This window comes from Rhinoderma darwinii, chromosome 5 (assembly GCF_050947455.1).
Source record: "Rhinoderma darwinii isolate aRhiDar2 chromosome 5, aRhiDar2.hap1, whole genome shotgun sequence".
Classification (NCBI taxonomy): domain Eukaryota; kingdom Metazoa; phylum Chordata; class Amphibia; order Anura; family Rhinodermatidae; genus Rhinoderma; species Rhinoderma darwinii.
In genome coordinates, this window is record NC_134691.1 from 238,082,490 (window position 1) to 238,103,285 (window position 20,796).

At 40.1% G+C, this 20,796-nt stretch overlaps 1 protein-coding gene and 1 long non-coding RNA gene across 6 annotated transcripts in view; one reads left to right on the top strand and one right to left on the bottom strand.

The window, feature by feature from the left end:
* Positions 1-20,796, top strand: part of TNS3 (tensin 3) — a 509,208-nt gene that overhangs the window by 298,937 nt on the left and 189,475 nt on the right. For all 5 annotated transcript variants that reach the window (XM_075827007.1, XM_075827004.1, XM_075827005.1 and 2 more), the window contains exons 15-17: positions 314-443; positions 3,767-3,832; positions 6,597-6,701. In XM_075827007.1, coding sequence (XP_075683122.1) covers positions 314-443; positions 3,767-3,832; positions 6,597-6,701 — 301 coding nt within the window. The remainder of the gene's footprint in view (positions 1-313; positions 444-3,766; positions 3,833-6,596; positions 6,702-20,796) is intronic.
* Positions 1-20,796, bottom strand: part of LOC142651839 (uncharacterized) — a 61,235-nt gene that overhangs the window by 31,773 nt on the left and 8,666 nt on the right. The window contains exon 2 of the long non-coding RNA XR_012847719.1: positions 349-403. This is a non-coding gene — a long non-coding RNA (uncharacterized LOC142651839). The remainder of the gene's footprint in view (positions 1-348; positions 404-20,796) is intronic.

Consider the following 20,796-nt stretch of genomic DNA (forward strand, 5'->3'; position numbering starts at 1 on the left):
GTAAAAACACGCCCAGTTGTCTATTAAGACGCTAATTGGCATAAATTTTAAATAGTTTATAACTTGCTCAAAAATGATCGTTTTTCAAAATAAAACCACTGCTGTTATCGACATTACAGCGCTGATCAGATTATGTAGGAGATAGGGCACTTATAATCTGGTGACAGAGTCTCTTTAAATCCGATTTTTTTTGGACTACGGAAATCGAGAGCATTGTAGTCAACCAAAAAACGAGTAGGTTGTGATCAAATGGGATTCTCCATTCATATTTCAGCACACAATAAATTGCAGTTTATTTCTTTTACTTTGACAGATGAAATGTTACCACAAGAAATATTGTTCCGTTACCCGTGATGTCATTTTCAGGCTGCAGTTTCATACAGGGGCCGTTCATGGTCATCGACTGATTTTCAGAAAAGAAGAGTTAGATCATGCAAATAAAGGTGCAGTCATTACCATGCTTCAATGTAAATGTTATATAGAAGTCCTTGGAATAGGCAAATTACAGCCTTAATATGGTATTTGTTGATTATATAACAGCATCCCATAGACTGGGCCAGAACCAGGCAAACCTGGGAAGATGCATACTCTATTTAGAGTCTCATGGCCATTTGGGTAATACATTACTTACCGTATTTTTCAAACTATAAGACGCACTTCTTAGCAAGAATAATTCTTGCTAAAAAGTCTGTGTCTTATAGTTGGCAGTCAAGAGGCCTAGCTGTGCCAGACCAACCTGACCGCTTCCTTAAAGGGAAGGTGTAAAAAAAAAAAAAAAAAAAATATATATATATATATATATATATATATTTCAGATCATATTGCTTTTAATATGATAACATAAATTTTATTTATTTGTGTTCTCATGTTCTACTTTTTACTGTGTTCTTACATTTACTTCTCTATGGGGGCTGCCATTTTTTTTTCATCTCTGTATGTGTCGATTAACGACACATACAGAGATGGAATACGGCACATACAACCCCATAGAGAATGCGAACGGGAGCCATTCCATTCTCAGAAGCGTACGCCGTCTGTGTGGGAACGGCGCATGCGCCGCTCCCACACAGACCAAAACGAAGCTCGCTCGCAGAGCGAAATCCGGCGCCATTTTCATGTGGACCGGAAGCCGCTGCCGGACAGTCAGATGACTTCCGGCCGCAGCTTCCGGCCATATGTTCAGGCGCAAGGAATAGGAGCGGAGGCGGCGGCAGGTAATTTATGTCCGTGTATGTGATGTGTGTGTATGTTAGTGTTATACTGTCTGCTTAGCACTGTATCTAATCCTCCTACACTGTGCAGTCGCTCAGAAAATTGCGGCACACAGTGTAGAAGGTTTGAAGATTCAAATCCTTAATTCTCCTGGCACTAGCCAGAAGAAAGGAGGGGGAATTTTGTGAGGACACTAGAGAGAGTGTGTCCATCCCATATTTGCAGCATAAATCAATGAGGTTGCTTTACCACATTGACCATGCTGCAATATTGGGAACTGCTCCCTCTAGTGCACAGCACATGGAAATGTTCTAAATTAGAATCTAATTTATAATATTTCCTGACTTGTGAAAAAATTAAAACAATGTGTAATCACTTAAATAATAGTTGTTTAACTGAAAAACTCCTTCCCGACCCATGACGTGTCGGCACATCATGGAGCAGGGAGGGTGATGTTTGGAGCGTGCTGATACACGGCAGGTGTCAGCTGTGTTTTACAGCTGGCACGCTGCTCTAGCGACCAGGAACAACGATCATGCTGTTCCTGGCCATTTAACTAGTTAAAGGGGTTTTTCCCACAGGGACATATATGACATATCCACAGGACATGTCATAAATGTCAGATAAATGCGGGTCCCACCTCTGGGACACAGAACGGGGGCCCCCTAAACCCCATTCTGAATTTTTGTGCTCACGCTGCCTCCCTGCCACTTACTGATTACATGGTCGGGAATTACGGAAACCGTGTAACTCACTGAGCTATGCTATTTTCGTAACTCCCATAGAACTGAATAGTAGTTGTGGAAACCGCGTAGCTCGTAGTGAATGGCAGTTCCGGAAGCAGCGTAGCATTTGACTTTGTACCTTCTATCCCACACGCCTTATTTTGAACGACAGAATCAACTTATTGTGGTAGAACTATAATACCCATATATTGCCCATTGCTATAGGAGTGCTTAAAGAGACTGTCATCACATTATAAGTGTCCTATCTCCTACATAAGGAGATCGGCGTAATAATGTAGGTGACAGTAATGCTTTTTATTTAAAAAAACGATCTATTTTTACCACTTTATTAGTGATTTTGGTTTATGCTAATGAGTTTCTTAATGCCCAAGTGGGCGTTGTACAGAGGAGTGTATGACGCTGACCAATCAGCGTCATGCACTCCTCTCCATTCATTTACACAGCAGCATCGCGTTCTTACTAGAACGCGATGTGCAGCCACATACACAGACCTTAACATTAATCAAGTGTCCTGATAATGCATATACATCACTGCCAGCCTGGATGTCATGTGTATTCAGAATCCTGACCACTTCTGAATCTTTTCTGTAAGATTTCCAGCAAGGGAAACGAAATCTCGTTTACCTCGTAATCTCGCGAGATTACGCGTGGCTTGCTGGAATCTCACAGAAAAGATTCAGAAGTGTCCGGATTCTGAATACACATGACGTCCAAGCTGGAGGTCATGTATATTCATTATCAGGACACTTGATTAACGTTAATGTCTGTGTATGTGGCTGTACATCGTATTCTAGTAAGAACGCAATGCTGTGTAAATGAATGGAGAGGAGTGTATGACGCTGACTGGTCACTGATTGGTCAGCGTCATACACTCTGTACAACGCCCCCACTTGGTCGAAAGTAAAAACACGCCCAGTTGGGCATTAAGAAACTCATTAGCATAAAGCTAAAAATCGCTACTAAAGTGGTTTAAAATAGATCGTTTTTCTAAATAAAAAGCATTACTGTCACCTACATTATAGCGCCGATCTCCTTATGTAGGAGATAGTGCAATAATGAACAGGAAGAATGATCAATGGGAGAATTAAAATAACGTCTACCTTTTTAGTGTTCTTTTGTTTGTTTATTCGTCTCTGAATGAGACTGGTGCTTCAATGAGGGTCTGCAGTATATGTGAGGTCACAGACCAATCGGCTATCACCATATAGAGCAACCCAATAAATTGTAAATTAATATTATTGTTTATCGACCGTTATTTTGGTTAAGATACATATATTCAGGAGGGTGATCACAAACTTTGCCAAGAAAATAACCCCTACAGTACATAGTTCAGAATACATTTATCAGTTTGCTCTAAAATAAAGTTTGCAAAAACATAGAAAAACAGTATTTTGGTCACAGATGCTCTAAAGGGATTTATATTAGACTTGCAAAGATGATTCATCCATTTCCTAATAAGGGCCTGTTCACATCAGTGTTCGGTTTCCGTTGATGAGTTCCTACGACAGAAAGGTCTGATGGGACCCATCAACAGAAAGGCAAACAGAAACCATAGCTTCCGTTGCTAATGGTTTCCATTCATCTCTGTTCCGATCGGTTTCCGTTTTTTTTGGCGGAGACAATAGCGCAGTCGACAGCGCTTTCCGGCGTAAAGGTGTGACTGAACCCATAAACTGAACGCTGATGTGAACACGCCCTAAAACTTCATTCATCTTATATTACCTTTTGATAATGTGTAGTAAAATTATTATGTTGCATTTAAGTGGTTGTGTTTATTTTTATTATGTTGTCTTTTTTATAAAAAATAGATGACAGATTTCCAGAATCTGGGAAAATTGAACTAGTGTTTTCAGGAACTCCAGAAAAAGTTGTTGGTATGTATTGTTTATCCATTTTTATTCTGAAATCTTTCTGGCCCAAGGCCAAATAACTTTCAAGGCCTTGAACAATTTACATGTTATGTTGCAGTTTCCATAGTCAGTAAAAAACAAAAATAGGTGGGGTGACCAGGTGAGATCTTAGATCTGTTACAAAGAAAAGTAATACATTTAGAATAGTGAATCCAAGATATGGAGCACATGATGGGTCTTCTTCATAAATGTACTTTTATGGCTAAACAAATTCAACAATAAATTTACTGTGCCAAGAAAATTATCAAGTGTCTATTACTGTTACATATGTCCTATTGTGTTGGCGTTTGTCTATACCTCTGTGTAGGGAGTCGGTCTTCGCTCCGTGGACACATAACTGATACATTTATTTGAATAATTTAAGGGAACTGTCAGGTCATATTTTTATGTGAGATTACCTTTTAAAGAGGTTTTATGAGACGAGAAAAGAAGTTGGCTCCCCCTCCCTCCACCCAGTTTGTTTTCATTGTGTTTTGGTTGGTACTGTAGCTCAGCCACTTTTAAGTAAATGGCGCATAGCTGCAAAACCGGAGTGGCGCTGTTTATGGAAGCAGACTCTATACAGGATTATGTGACAATAAATAGCATTATAAGTGACAGCCAGCACGGTTTTACTAAGGACAGAAGTTGTCAAACTAACCTAATCTGTTTTTATGAAGAGGTGAGCAGAAGTCTAGACAGAGGGGCCGCTGTGGATTTAGTGTTTTTGGACTTTGCAAAGGCATTTGACACTGTCCCCCATAGACGCCTAATGGGTAAATTAAGGACTATAGGTTTAGAAAATATAGTTTGTAATTGGATTGAGAATTGGCTCAAGGACCGTATCCAGAGAGTTGTGGTCAATGATTCCTTCTCTGAATGGTCACCGGTTATAAGTGGTGTACCCCAGGGTTCAGTGCTGGGACCACTATTATTCAACTTATTTATTAATGATATAGAGGATGGGATTAATAGCACTATTTCTATTTTTGCAGATGACACCAAGCTATGTAATATAGTTCAGTCTATGGAAGATGTTCATGAATTGCAGGCAGATTTAAACAAACTGAGTGTTTGGGCGTCCACTTGGCAGATGAAGTTTAATGTAGATAAATGTAAAGTTATGCATCTGGGTACCAACAACCTGCAGGCATCATATGTCCTAGGGGGAGCTTCACTGGCGGATTCACTTGTTGAGAAGGATCTGGGTGTACTTGTAAATCATAAACTCAATAACAGCATGCAGTGTCAATCAGCTGCTTCAAAGGCCAGCAGGATATTGTCGTGTATTAAAAGAGGCATGGACTCGCAGGACAGAGATGTAATATTACCACTTTACAAAGCATTAGTGAGGCCTCATCTAGAATATGCAGTTCAGTTCTGGGCTCCAGTTCATAGAAAGGATGCCCTGGAGTTGGAAAAAATACAAAGAAGAGCAACGAAGCTAATTAGGGGCATGGAGAATTTAAGTTATGAGGAAAGATTGAAAGAATTAAACCTATTTAGCCTTGAGAAAAGACGACTAAGGGGGGACATGATTAACTTATATAAATATATTAATGGCACATACAAAAAATATGGTGAAATCCTGTTCCTTGTAAAACCCCCTCAAAAAACAAGGGGGCACTCCCTCCGTCTGGAGAAAAAAAGGTTCAACCTGCAGAGGCGACAAGGCTTCTTTACAGTGAGAACTGTGAATCTATGGAATAGCCTACCGCAGGAGCTGGTCACAGCAGGGACAGTAGATGGCTTTAAAAAAGGGTTAGATAATTTCCTAGAACAAAAAAATATTGGCTCCTATGTGTAGTAATTTTTCCTTCCCTTTTCCCTTCCCTTGGTTGAACTTGATGGACATGTGTCTTTTTTCAGCCGTACTAACTATGTAACTATCTTTCAGATTTTATTTATCTGCCCAGATCTTATTAAGTCTGCATTTAATTCCGACAATTTTTATCAAAGTTGGAACCCGCAAAAAATAAAATTTTGTTGTGGTGTTGTGTTTTTTACAATAAAAACCAATGGGCAACGTATGCAACTGTGTGGCATAGAGTTGCAAAGGTCAGGATATATATGCATTTTTGTTGGGAATTATTCCTATTAGGGCATACTTCGCTTATAAAGAAGAGCTGCAACATTGCTTTATATTAACGAAGTTAATTCTTTCTGGTGCAAATATTTTGTAGAATAAAAAAAAAAAATTGCGCAGTTTTATTCAAAATGCACCGGAATTCGGGCCCAAATTGAGACCGAATTGTGGCGTACAGGCCGTGCTCCACATTTATTAAGGGTTTTTAGAGATACTTTTTTTTCAGCCCGCTTGATGAGGGGGAGTGACTTAGCAGAATAGTGGTGTAGTCTAACAAAAGGGAGTGGTTTACCAATCTGACATCGTGCGCTAAAAATGCACCAAAATGATGGCGCTAAAACTGGTGTAAACGAAGCCAACTATAAGGTGGTATAAGGAAGAAAAAAGTGTCTAGTATGTATAGGTACATGCGTCAAATTCATCATGCAGCATGCACTAATTTGGTAAATTTGGTGCGTTTTCTGACTACCTTGATTAAATTTATATGGTCTAAAACATAGTATTTCTAAATACTGCCCCATTGTTTACAATTTTTTAACTAGAAGTATGATAAGATGTTTGATCTCCACTTGGACATTTAAAAAATATTGAGCGATTTTTTTTTTTTTTTTTTTTTTTTTTTTATATTTTAATCACACATATAATTGAGTTACTTTCCTTTAGGTGCTGCAAACCTTCAGAACAATGTAGGAATTACCATTGATTACAATACTTGTGATCCTTTGATACGCTGGGATTCCTATGAAAATACAAGTCTGAATGGAGAAGGTTAGTATGGAGTTTAATAATTGCCTGTAATTGTTTCTCAGCCTTGTTGAGCATGAAATCAATTACTGATACATATGGGTTTGAATGAGACCGTTTCCAAGGTATTTTTAGTTATCTTCTTCTTTGAACACGTGAGACGCATGAACTAGGGTATAAGCCCTGAAATTCCTTGCCCCTATTGGAGGTTAAAGAGAACCTTTCACCTCTCCAAACATGTGCAGCATGTTATAGGAAAGACTTCACAAACCCTGTCTCACGTAAAATTATTTTTCTAACTCCCTCCGTTATTTACATATCGGTGCTGTTATATTTAGCGCCCAATATGTAAATAAGCCCCTGAACTGTCAATGTGGAGTTTCTAACTAACTAAAAGGCAAGGGGGCATGGTGACTCCGCTCTGACACTGTCCAATCAGCTGCGGACAGTGCCAGGGCGGCTTGCGCTGTGTTCCCTCCCGCGAGAACACACACAGACTTGGTGTTTGTGCTGCAGATAGCGTGTGCGCCCCCTCACGTATGCGCGCACAGCCGTTCGCTCGCACATCAATGTCGCCACTCCCGCCGCCACGGAATGAGAAGAGACGAGGAGAAGGCGGCGAGGAGGAGATCTACTTACATCCGCCGATGTGCACGCGTGCGCCCACGCTATCTGCAGCACAACCACCAAGTCTGTGTGTGTTCTCGCGGGAGGGAACACAGCGCTAGCCGCCCTGACACTGTCTGCAGCTGATTGGACAGTGTCCGAGTGGAGTCACCACGCCACATTGACTGTTCAGGGGCCTATTTACATATCGGGCGCTAAATATAACGGCACCGATATGTAAATAACGGAGGAAGTTAGAAAAATAATTTTACGTGAGACAGGTTTTGTGAAGCCTTTCCTATAACATGCTGCACATGTTTGGGGAGGTAAAAGGTTCTCTTTAAATGGTAACTAAGCTTTAAAAAAAACTTTACATAAATGAATAGTATAAGCGAATATAAGAAACTTTGTAATGTATCCTATTAGAGGAAAAATGCATCTTCGCATTTCCGGCTCCTTTCCTTTTCACCCCCTCTCTCCTGACTGTTCACTCATTCTGAGTTTACGGCTAAATCCGTCCGTACATGAATAGACTGTTTTTTAGCTCACTGAAGGATTAGATTACAGCTTTCCATAGAAGAGTGGAGGAGGGAGCAGGAGCAGAGTAAGCGAGAGGAAGACTCACAGACACTGCTGCATCTTCTAGTAAGTGTTATATCTAATCCACAGTGCTGGAATCCCAGCTATACTACTGATTTCTGCATTGTAATCTCCTTCATGTTGCTGCTGTTTCTATATGTGTAATAGTTCTAAATAGGAGAGCAGGTTTATCCTCTTCTCTGTGTGCAGTGTATGGGAGACATGATGGCAGTTAGGGTTCATACACTAAGGGCTTATTTACACGAACGTATATGTCCGTGCAAGACAGTCCGTGATTTTCACCCAGCGTATGTCCGCTACGTGAAACGCACGACATGTCCTATATTTTTGCATTTCTCGAGCATCACGCACCCATTGAAGTCAATGGGTTCGTGAAAATCACGCGCAGCACACGGAAGGACTTCCGTGTGACGCACGTCATTTGCGCAAGAGCAGTAAAAAGTATCAATGAAAACAGAAAAGCACCATGTGATGGTGCCTGCAGAGGGGAAAACTGCTTAAAATACAGAATACAATTCACATAATGGGCAGAAATAGTGTTATTCCTCATGTACAACAAATGTGACGCATTATTTTGAGAAGTCAAGTTTTTTTTTAAGTTCTTTTTATATTTTTCAATAATAAAACCTTGTGTAAGGGTGAAAAAAAGGTTGCTGTTTTGTCTTTGTTTTTTTGTACGTTTTTTTTTTTTTCATATAAAACCATTTAGGTGTTGTGGTCAACATTGACTGCGGAATCAAAGGGATTAAACGGAAAAGAAAAGATGCCCCATATGTGAGATTTAGAAAGAGCGTATGCTCTCTGATATCATGAATAAATGTATGTTACCCCTACCCCTGGGATAAACTAAATCAATAAGAGAAGGATTACAGATCCTCCTTTTCTCCCTACATGCTGTAAGCACGTCCCCCTCTGCCCCTCTCTTCTCTTCACAAAGAAGGAAAGTCTACCTAACTTTTCAGATGACTTTTCAGAATAAGCTGTCATGTGTGTACATGAGGAATAACACTATATCTGGCCATTTTATGGCTTGTATTCTGCAGTTTTCCCCACTGCAGGCTTTCTTTCTAATTCTCAATTTCTCTCAGCTAGTGGTAGAGCCTAACTGCTACCATATCTGAAAGAGAAAAATAAACATAGGGAGCCACGTCATGCGGTACATGAAGTAGGATGAGACATGGGTGAGCGTTAGAACTATAAGTTTCACCTTGTTAGGTAGTACAGTCCAAGTACAACTCTGGTGTGTGTGCATGTCGACAGTTAGGGTATGTGCACACGACCTATTTTCAGATGTAATTCAAGCGTTTTACGCCTGGAATTACGCCTGAAAAGACACCTCCAATACGTCCTCAAGCATCTGCCCATTGCTTGCAATGGGTCTTACGATGTTCTGTTCAGACGAGGTGTAATTTTACGCGTCGCTGTCAAAAGACGGCGCGTAAAATTACGCCCGCGTCAAAGAAGTGCAGGACACTTCTTGGGACGTTTTTGGAGCCGGTTTTCATTGACTCCAATGAAAAACAGCTCCAATTACGTCCGTACAAGACGCCGTGAAAAACGCGAGTACATGCAAATACGTCTGAAATTCAGGAGCTGTTTTCGCCTGAAAACGCTCCGTAATTTGAGACGTATTTTGCGTTTGCGTTTGAACTTACCCTCAGATGTCCGCTGCTGCCCTCCCGACCAGTGGGTGAATTTTACATCTTCTTTAATATGCATACGATTTTCAGGCAGGGAAAAATCTAAAATGGGGATTCTAACGCTGCTAACATCCAGAAATTGTGATAAAAGGTAATTTATTAATAATAATCTTGGCTATGCGTTTCAACACCAGTCCGGCATCTTCCTCAGGCAAATTACAGCAGTAAAGACATGGTGCCATTAAATACGGATTTAAACATAACAAAAACCGCCAAAATCATGTATTTAAATGCCGTGGTCGCAGCATTTAAGGTGTTAAACGGGTGGAATCAAAGTGGTCTTTGATTCCGCCCGTTGCAGTGAGGTGTCTGCTGTATTACACAGCAGTCACCCGCTAAGTATGGAGTGCGCTCAGTCCATGAGCACGCTCCATACTTCCCCTTAACGGCTGTCACATACATGTACGTGATGTGTCATTAAGGGGTAAAGCATTTATCTGCAATATTTCACTATAATTAATCTATCTCTTGAAGATATTACTCTATAAACGCATATGCCCGCTGACAATAACCAAACTTTAACTTTTGTCCGGTGATGCACATCTCCAAGTTAGTTTTAACTCCTTAACCACAACTCCTAAGAAAATATTTGCTCAATCAATATTGGCTATTATCTACTTTGTACAATGATACTGATAACTTATGTATACAAAATATAATGCCACTGCTGTTATATATTCTCTTTTTATTTGTATTAAAAAAAAAAAAAACAATTCAATTTTGTATTACACAGCCGTCATCTGCTGAGTATGGAGCGGGCTCAGTACATGAGCATGCTCCAAACTTCCCCCTAACGGCTATAATGTACATGTACGTGGCATGTTATTAAGGGGTTAAAATGAAACGCATAACTTAAAATGAAAATATCGGCAGAACAGTTGCAATGTAGCGGGAAGGATATTGCTAATGAAACACAAGATTGTCATTGAATTAATACAATTGTAAAAATAGGAACGATCGGCAGAAACAATTAGTGTGAACTGGAAAATGGCAGACACCTACCATATAGTCTTTTTACGGCGGCCGTTAGAGTTAGTTCTTCTGAAGCGCCGCCTTTTTACTGTGGCACTTCAGAAGAGCTTTTCCCGCATCGAGCGAGGATCTCCTGATGCCTGTACTGTTGCGAACAGCCTCGGGGTTCAGGGCAATGATCAGAGACCACTAGCAGTGGTCTCCGGTCATATTTAGCCCCTCAGATGCGACGCTCAATAACCAGCGCCGCATCTAAGTGGTTTTCGAGGGAGGGTGCTCACTCTCTCACCCCACTGGCATCCCGCGATGCATTTGCGGGGTGTCAATGGTTTCTATGGCAGCCGGGAGTCTAACAAAGGCCCCTCAGGTCTGCCTCTAGTGATTGCATGCCAGAGGCATGGCCTATCAGATGCCTGTCAGTTTTATACTGACAGGCAATAATACAATGCAATACGGGGGTATTGCAGTGTATTCTAAAAGCGATCAAATGATGGCACAGAAAAGTCCCCTGGTGGGACTAAAAAAAAAAAAGTTAAGGTTTTATATAGTTTGAAAAAAATAAAACGTCCCAAGTAAAAAAGAATTAAAAACCTACTTTTTCCCCCTTACAAAATAGTTTATTATGTAAAAAAGTAAATAATTACACATTTGGTATCGCCGCGTCCGTAACAACCCTAACTATAAAACAATTACGATATTTAACCGCACGTTAAACACCGTAAAAAAGTTGCATGTACTCCAAAATTGTACCAATAAACTACAAGACGTCCCACAAAAAAAAATGCCCTCGTACAGCTGCATCGGTGGAAAAATAAGTTATGGCTCTTCAAATATAGAGACCGAAAAACAAATAATTAAAAAAAAAAATTTTTTTTTACTGTGTAAAATTAATAAAACATACAAAATCTATATAAATTTGGAATTGCCGCAATTGTAACGACCCGCTGAATAAAGTTATTGTGTTATTTATACCACACGGTAAGTGGCGTAAATTGAGACGTAAAAAAAGAATGGTGAAATTTCCATTTTTTTTTTTTTTTTTACTCCCACCAAAAAATAAATAAAAATCAATAGATATATACCCCAAAATGGTGCTATTAAAAAGTACAAATTGTCCCGCAAAAAAAAAAGTCCTTATACAGCTATGTCGACTGAAAAATAAAAGTTCTAGCTCTTTAAATGTGACGATGGAAAAACGTAAAAAATTGCTCGGTCATTAACCCCTTCACGCCATTTCACGTACAGTTAAGTCATGGGAGATGGCCTTTTCCCGCATCTCCACGTAACTGTACGTGAAGGAGATGGAGCTGGCTCAGGAGCTGAGCCAGCGACATCACCGCCGGGTGACAGCTGTATGTTACAGCTGGCACCCTGAGGTATCGGGCAGGACCGGAGCTAGCCTCCGATCCGACCGATTAACCCCTCACATGCTGGTTTCAATAGAGATCGCAGCATGTGAGGAGTTTATAGCCACCGGCGCCCCAGCAACGTGATCGCTGGGTTGCTGGTGGCTGCAAAGGCGATCGGAGGGCTAATGCTTACCTCCCGGTCCGCCAGCAACGGAATCCTCCTATGCCCCGTCGTCGGCGGGGCCCAGGAGGCTTCCGGTACCATCGGCAAGATGGCGCTGGCTCAGCTTCCGGATCAGAAGCTGAGCTGGCGTCATCAGCAGTGGGTGTCCGCTGTATGTTACAGCGGACACCCCGATCTATCGGCAGGAACTGGAGCTAGCTCCGATTCCTGCCATTAACCCCTTCAATGCAGCGATTCAATGCAATCGCTGCATCAAAGTGGTTTGTATGCAATCGACAGCCCTGCCATACGATGGCAAGGCTGGCGACTTACTATGGCAACAGGATGCCTAACAATGGCTTCCTATCTGCCATTACGTTAGCCGATTAGGCCCCGCCCGGAGGCGGAGCCTGATCGGCTTGCTGTCAGTGAACCACTGACAGTTCTAATACATTGCACTACATAGGTAGTGCAATGTATTAGAACATCAAACAAACAGTTGGACCTTCAAGTCCCCTAGTGGGACTAAAGAAAAGTGTAAAAAAGTAAAAATAAAAGTTGTAAAAAATACAATAAAAGTTTCAAATAATAACACAAAACAAAATCGCCCTTTTTCCCTTATCAAGTCATTTATTATTGAGAAAAATAATAAAGCCATACATATTGGGTATCGCTGCGACCGGAACGACCTTAACTCTAAAATATTATGTTATTTATTCCGCACAGTGAACGCCGTAAAAGAAAAAACAAAAAAATACTGACATAATTGCTATTTTTTTGGTCACTTTGCCTTCCAAAAATTGAAATAAAAAGTGATCAAAAAGTCGCATGTACCTAAAAATGGTACCTATAAAAACTATAACTCGTCTCGCTAAAAATAAGCCCTCATACAGCTCCGTCAAGGAAAAAATTAAAACCGTTATGGCTCTCACAACTTGGCGACAGAAAAAATGCATTCTCTTTACAAAAGTTATTTTATTGTGCAAAAAGTTGTGAAACCTAAAAAGTGCTATAAATTACGTTTCGCCAGAATCGTACTGACCCGCAGAATAAAGATAACATGTAATTTATAATGCGTGGTGAACGCTGTATAAAAAGAACTAAAAAAATATGCCAGAATTGCTGTTTTTTGGTCACCTTGCCTCCCCAAAAAAAAAGGATAACAAGTGATCAAAAAGTCGCATGTACCCCAAAATGGTACCAATAAAAACTACAGCTCGTCACACAAAAAAAACCAGCCCTCATACCACTACGTCTATAAAAAATAAAATTTGTCAAGGCACCAATAAGCCAGGAAATAAAAATATGCTGTTGTGCCGGCCCGAGGGGAACGTTTCTTCTGTTTCAAGTGGCGAATTATCAAGGCCCCTAAAATTAGGGAACCAGGAAGGGGAGGGCCCAAACATATCTGCTGGAAGCGAGGACGCCCGTATTATACCAGGACAACACGTCCCATCAAAATTCCCCAAACTTCAAAGGTGCGGAGTGCGGACCGCGGACCAAAAGGGGAATAAGTAAAGACCGTTTATTAGTGCGACACCGACCTGTGCAGAAAGGATTGCGTCACAGCGTAACACACATCTATGGATTATTTTATTGTTTTTTTTTACCCCACTATACCACCTGACTATGCCCGGCTTACATGTACCCCCACATTATAAACGGAAACACCAGTAAGACTCAAAACAAAACTACTACAAGCAAAATCCACGCTCCAAAAGCCAAATGGCGCTACCTCCCTTCTGAACCCTACAGTGTTCCCAAACAGCAGTTTCCTTCCACATATATGACATCGCCATACCCGGGAGAACCCTTTTAACAATTTTTGGGGTGTGTGTCTCCAGTGGCACAAGCTGGGCGCCACATATTGGCATATCTATTGAAAAACCATTTTCACTCTGCAACATCGAGTGCACACCAATTTCTGCCAATCACCTGTGGGGTTAATATGCTCACTACACCCCTAGGTGAATACCTTGAGGGGTGTAGTTTCCAAAATGGGGTCACTTCTGGGGGGTTTCCACTGTTTTGGTCCCACAGGGACTTTGCAAATGCGACATAGCGACTAGAGACCAATCCATCAAAATCTGTACTCCAAAAGCCAAATGGCGCTCCTTCCCTTCTGAGCCCTACTCTGTGCCCAAACAGCAGTTTATGACAACATATGTGGTATTGCCGTACACAGGAGAAGTTGCTTTACAAGTGTTGGGGTTCTTTTATTCCTTTATTTGTTGAGAAAATGAAACATTTTGAGCTAAAGCAACGTCTTATTGGAAAAAAAAGGATTGTTTTTATCTTCACTGCCCAATTCTAATAAAATCTATGAAACCCCTGTGGGTTCAAAATGCTCACTACACCCCTAGATGGATTCTTCAAGGGGTGTAGTTTCCTAAATGGAGTAACTTTTTTGGTGTTTTCACTGTTTTGTCCCCTCAGGGGCTTTGCAAATGCTACTTGGTCTCCGCAAACTATTCCTGCTAAATTTGAGCTCCAAAAGCCAAATGGCGCTCTTTCCCTTCTAAGCTCTGCCGTGTGTCCAAACAGCCGTTTATTACCTCATGTGGGGTATTGTTTTACTCGGGAGAAATTGCTTTACGAAAGTAGTGGTGCATTTTCTCCTTTTAGTCCTTGTGGAAATGAGAAATTTTTTTCTAAATCTACATTTTCTTTGAAAGAATGTAGATTTTCATTTTCACAGCCTACTTCCAATAATTTCTGCAAAAAACCTGCGGTGTCAAAATGCTCACTATACCCCTAGATAATTTCCTCAAGGGGTATAGTTTCCAAAATGGGGTCACTTTTGGGGGGTTTCCACTGTTTTGGTGCCGCAAGAGCCTTTCAGACCCGACATGGAGCCTAAAATATTTTCGAATAAAAAGGAGGCCCCAAAATCCTCTAGGTGCTCCTTTGCTTCTGAGGCCTGTGCTTCAGTCAATAAGTGCACTAGGGCCACATGTGGGGTATTTCTAAAAACTGCAGAATCTGGGCAATAGATATTGAGTTGCATTTCTCTGGTAAAACTTTCTGTGTTACAAAAAAAATAGATATAAAATGAATTTCTGCAGAAAAAAAAAAGAAATTTGAACATTTCACATCTACTTTGCCTTAAAGAGGCTCTGTCACCACATTATAAGTGCCCTATTTTTACTTTCGACCAAGTGGGCGTTGTACAGAGGAGTGCATGACGCTGACCAATCTGCATCATGCACTCCTCTCCATTCATTTACACTGCACTAGCGATATAGTTATATCACTATGTGCAGCTACATACACAAACCCTAACATTACTACAGTGTCCTGATAATGAATACATATGACCATCCTGCCTGGACGTCATGTGTACTCAGAATCCTGACACTTCTGAATCTTTTTTTGTGAGATTCCGGCAAGTGAAACGAAATCTCGCGAGATTACGGAGCTAAACGAGATTTCGTTTCACTTGCCGGAATCTCACAAAAAAGATTCAGAAGTGTCAGGATTCTGAGTACACATGACGTCCAGGCTGGATGGTCATATGTATTCATTATCAGGACACTGTAGTAATGTTAGGGTTTGTGTATGTAGCTGCACATAGTGATATAACTATATCGCTAGTGCAGTGTAAATGAATGGAGAGGAGTGCATGATGCCGATTGGTCAGCGTCATGCACTCCTCTGTACAACGCCCACTTGGTCGAAAGTAAAAATACGCCCACTTGGGCATTAAGAAAGCTCATTAGCATAAACCAAAATCGCTCCTAACGTTGTGAAAATAGATCGTTTTTTTAAATAAAAATCACTGCTGTCACCTACATTATAGCGCCCATCTCCTTATGTAGGAGATAGGGCACTTATAATGTGGTGACAGAGTCTCTTCAATTCCTGTGAAACATCTAAAGGGTTGAGAAACTTTCTAAATGCTGTTTTGAATACTTTGAGGGGTTAAGTTTTTAAAATGGGGTGACTTATCGAGGGTTTCTAATATATAAGGCCCTAAAATCCACTTCACAACTGAACTGGCCCCTGTAAAAATAGCCTTTTGAAATTTTCTTGAAAATGTGAGAAATTGCTGCTAAAGTTCTAAGCCTTGTGATGTCATAGAAAAATAAAAGGACGTTGAAAAAACGATGCCAATCTAAAGTAGACATATGGGTGATGTTAATTAGCAACAATTTTGTGTGGTATTACTATCTGTCTTACAAGCAGATAAAAAATAAATTTAGAAAAATGCTAATTTTTTACAATTTTTCGCAAAATTTGGGTGTTTTTCACAATTAAATACTTAATGTATCGAGCAAATTTTGCCAGTAACATAAAGTCCAATCTGTCACGAGAAAACAATCTCATAATCGCTTGGATAGGTAAAAGCATTCCGAAGTTATTACCACATAAAGGGAAACATGTCAGATTTGAAAAAATTGGCTGTGTCCTGAAGGCCAAAACAGGCTGTCTTGAAGGGGTTAAGGTTTAAAATACCTTCGGTATTAAGGGGTTAAGGCGTAAAATAGGCTGGTCACTAAGGGGTTAAAATTGAGTGTGTGTTTAAAAACAACAACAAATCCCTGACAATTGAGTACCAATAGATACAAGTCATTCTAGCTGCTATTTCTATTGATTATCTCAACTGTCAGTCAGAGGTTTGTTTTGTTTGTTTTTTTTGACACACATGATGCCATTTTAACCCCTTCCCGCTGTGGCCACTCTTGACCTTCCTGACAGAGCCCTCATTTTTCACATCTGACATGTTTCACTTTGCGGTAATAACTTTGGAATGCTTTTACCTATACAAGCGATTCTGAGATTGTTTTCTTGTGAAACATTGGACTTTGTTACTGGCAAAATTTGCTCGATACATTCACCTTTTAATTGTGATAAACACCAAAATTTATCCAAAAATTAGCATTTTTCTCAATTTTAAATGTACTTGTAATACAGGCAGTTATACCACACAAAATAATTGCTAATAAACATCCCCCATACGTTTACTTTAGATTGGCATCTTTTTTTGAACATCCTTTTATTTTTCTCAGATGTTACAAGGCTTACAACTTTAGCAGGAATTTCTCACATTTTCAAGAATATTTGCAAAGGCTATTTTTTCACTGACCAGTTAAATTGTGAAGTGGCTTTTCAGGGCCTTATATATTAGAATCCCCCAACAAGTCACCCCATTTTAAAAACTGCACCCCTCAAAGTATTCAAAACCGCATTTAGAGCGTTTCTTAACCCTTTTAGGCATTTCACAAGAATTAAAGCAATGTAAAGGTAAAATGTCAATTTCATTTTTATTGTTTTTTGCAGAATTTCATTTTTAATAAAAAAAAATTGTAACACAGAAGGTTTTACCAGAGAAACGCAACTCCATACTTATTGCCCAGATTTTGCTGTTTTAGGAAATATTCCACATGTGGCCCTAGTGTGGTAATGGACTAAAGCACCGGCCTCAGAAGCAAAGGAGCACCTAGTGGATTTTGGGCCTCCTTTTTATTAGAATTTTATTTTTGGCACCATGGCAGGTTTGAAGAGCTCTTGCGGTGCCAATACCGTGAAAACCCCTCAAAAGTGACCCCATTTGGGAAACTACACCCCTTTAAGGAATTTATCTAGGGGTATAGTGAGCATTTTGACCCCACAGGTTTTTTGCAGAAATAATTGGAAGTAGGCCATATTTTTTCAAAGAAAATGTAGGTTTAGTTAATTTTACATTTCCACAAGGACTAAAGGGAAAAAAAGCACTGCAGCATTTGTAAAGTAATTTCTCCCAAGTAAAACAATACCCCATATGTTGTCATAAACTGCTGTTTGGATACATGGTAGATCTCAGAAGTGAAGGAGCACCATTTGGTTTTTGGAACGGTTTCTGGGCGCCATGACACATTTTCTGAGCCCCTGTAGTACTAGTTTAGTGGAAAAACCCCAAAAGTGACTCCATTTGGGAAACCACACCCCTTGAGGAATCCTCTAGGGATATAGTGAGAATTTTGACCCCAAAGGTTTTTTGCTAAATTAATTAGAATTATGCCATGAAAATGAAGAGAACATTTTTTTTTCTTCTATTAAGATCTAGATTTAAGATCAACATTTTTTGATTTTTCACAAGGAATAAAGAAGAAAAAGCCCTGAGTATAGTAACACCCCATATGTGGTTATAAATGGCTGTTTACATATATGGGAGGGTTCAGAAGAAAAGGAGTGGTATTTGACTTTTGGAGGATAGATTTTGCTGGAATGTTTTACGGATGCCATGTCGCATTCGCAAAACCTATTTTAGAAACTACATCTGTAAAGGAATTTACCAAGGGATGTAGTGAGAATTTAGACCCCACAGGTGTTTTTCAGAAATTAATACGCAGTGGATGATGCAAAGGGAAAATTGCAATTTTTCCACTGATCTGCCTATTCACCGCACAATATGTTGTGCCACTGGAGAATCTTACCCCATATATCGTTAAGCGGGTTCTTCCAGGTATGGTAATGCCTTACTTGGGCACACCGTAGGGCTAAGAAGGGAAGGATCACCATTTGGAGTGTGGATTTTGCTTGGTAGTAGTTTTGTATGGAGTTTTACTGGTATTTCAGTATATAATGTGGGGGCATAATAAGAGGGTCTAATAATGGGGTAAATAATACAATTATCCATAGACGTCTGGTACACTGTCAATTTGGGGAATTTTTCTCCTTTGCTGGGAAAGTGTTGCGCTGGTATAATACGGGCGCTCTCGCTTCCAGCGGATGTGCTATGTCCCTTCCTAGTTCCTAAATACTATGGCCCTGAAACTGAAGGAATGTTCCCCTCCGGCCTGCAGATCGGGATGTTTTTCATCACCGCATTACTAGTGGCATAATTTTATTTTATTCTTGTTTTATGCAAGAAAAGCTGTCAATTTTATTGGTATGATTTTGGGACACATACGACTTTTTGATCACTTTTTTTATTGAATTTTTTGGAATAGGAAATTACCAAAAACAAGCAAATCTGGAATAGTTTTTTTATTTTTGTTTTTTTCCGGCATTCACCGTGTGCCATAAATTACATGTTAACTTTATTCTGCGGGTCGATACGATTACGGCGATACCAAATTTTATATCCTTTTTTTTAATGTATTGCCGCTTTTGCACAATAAAATCAGTTTTTTTAAAAAAAATAATTTGTTTTCTCTGTAGCCATATTCTAAGACCCATAACGTTTTTATTTTTGCGTGGACAAAGCTGTGTCGGGCATTATTTTTTGCGGGACGGGATGTCTTTTTTTTTTTTATTGGGAGGAGATGTGACCTAAAAACAAAGATTTTGGCTTTGTTTTAAATGTTTTTTTGTCGTTCACCGTGCGGGCTTAATTACGTAATAGTTTTATAGTTTGTCGTTACAGACGCGCGATACCCTTATATATATATATATATATATATATATATATATATATATATATATATATATAAATTTAATTTTTTTTAAGTCTTTTCCAATAATAAAATACTAATTATGGGAAAAAAAGGCAGTTTGGCTTTTTTTTTTTACTTGAAACTTTTGTGTTTTTTATTTTTTGACAAGATTTTTGTTCGCTTTTTTAACTTTTTTTTTTTTTTTTACTTGTTCCACTAAGGGACTTGAAGGCCTGATGCTCCGATCGCTACTCTAATACACTGCACTACATACGTAGTGCAGTGTATTAAAGCTGTCCGTTATTCACAGACAGCAAACCTATGAGGACCCGCTAAATGCGGGTCCCCATTGACTTCGGTACAAGGCAGACACGGAGGCCATTATTTGTCGTCCTGTTGCCATTGCAACCCAGCGATTGCGTTGCTTGGTCGCCGGTCGGGTAAAAACCTCTCGGATGCTGCGCTCTCTATTGAGCTCTATACAGCTGTCACCCCTGCGGTGATGGTGCGGGTTCTGCTTCTGAGCCGGCACCATCACCGCGATGTAACTGTACTTCTGTTTGCGGGAACACTTTCCCGACAGCGTTATATATATATATATATATATATATATATATATATATATATATACCATACTCGGACCATATATATGGTCCGAGTGTCGGACAGATTTCCCGGCCCAACCGCGGTACAGATAAACAGAACTCCTGGCACCCTAGACATTTATGATGCTAGGAGTCTCTGCCTCCCCATAGAACTGCTGTTCCTTACTGTATCATTTTGTTCAGTACAAAACAGCAGTTCCGTGAGGAGGCAGGGACTCCTAGTATCATAAATGTCTGATGCCAGGAGTTCTACTCATCTGTACCGCGGTCACGGTCCAAACTCGGTCGTGTGCAAGAGGTGTAAGGAAGACGCTGGACCAGAGTTGAAACGCGTCGCCATGATGATTAATAAATTACCTTCTTTTATCACAATTTCTGGAAGTTGGCAGCGCTGCTTTGGAATCCCCATTTTTTTTATTTTTCCTTGCCTGGAAATTGTATGCATAACTTGTATGTCTTCTATTTACTGCACACAAACCAGAGGAGAATCCTGCTCTCCTATCTATCACCTTTATATAGAACCTGCAGCATCATTGAGGATATTACGCAGATAGTATCCTGCACTGGGGAAACATGTAACTCTTACCTGCAGCTTCAGCAGTGTGTGTCTCCTATCTCTGTTCCTGCTCCCCCTCCCCTTTCTATAGATTTCTAAGTACAGGCTGTAAAGAGACACACCTGCAGTCCATCTCATCTTCCCTGTAACTAGAGATCGGTTTTTGCTTGACAAAAGTGGATGGACAACAAATTTACAGGAAGGGTGACA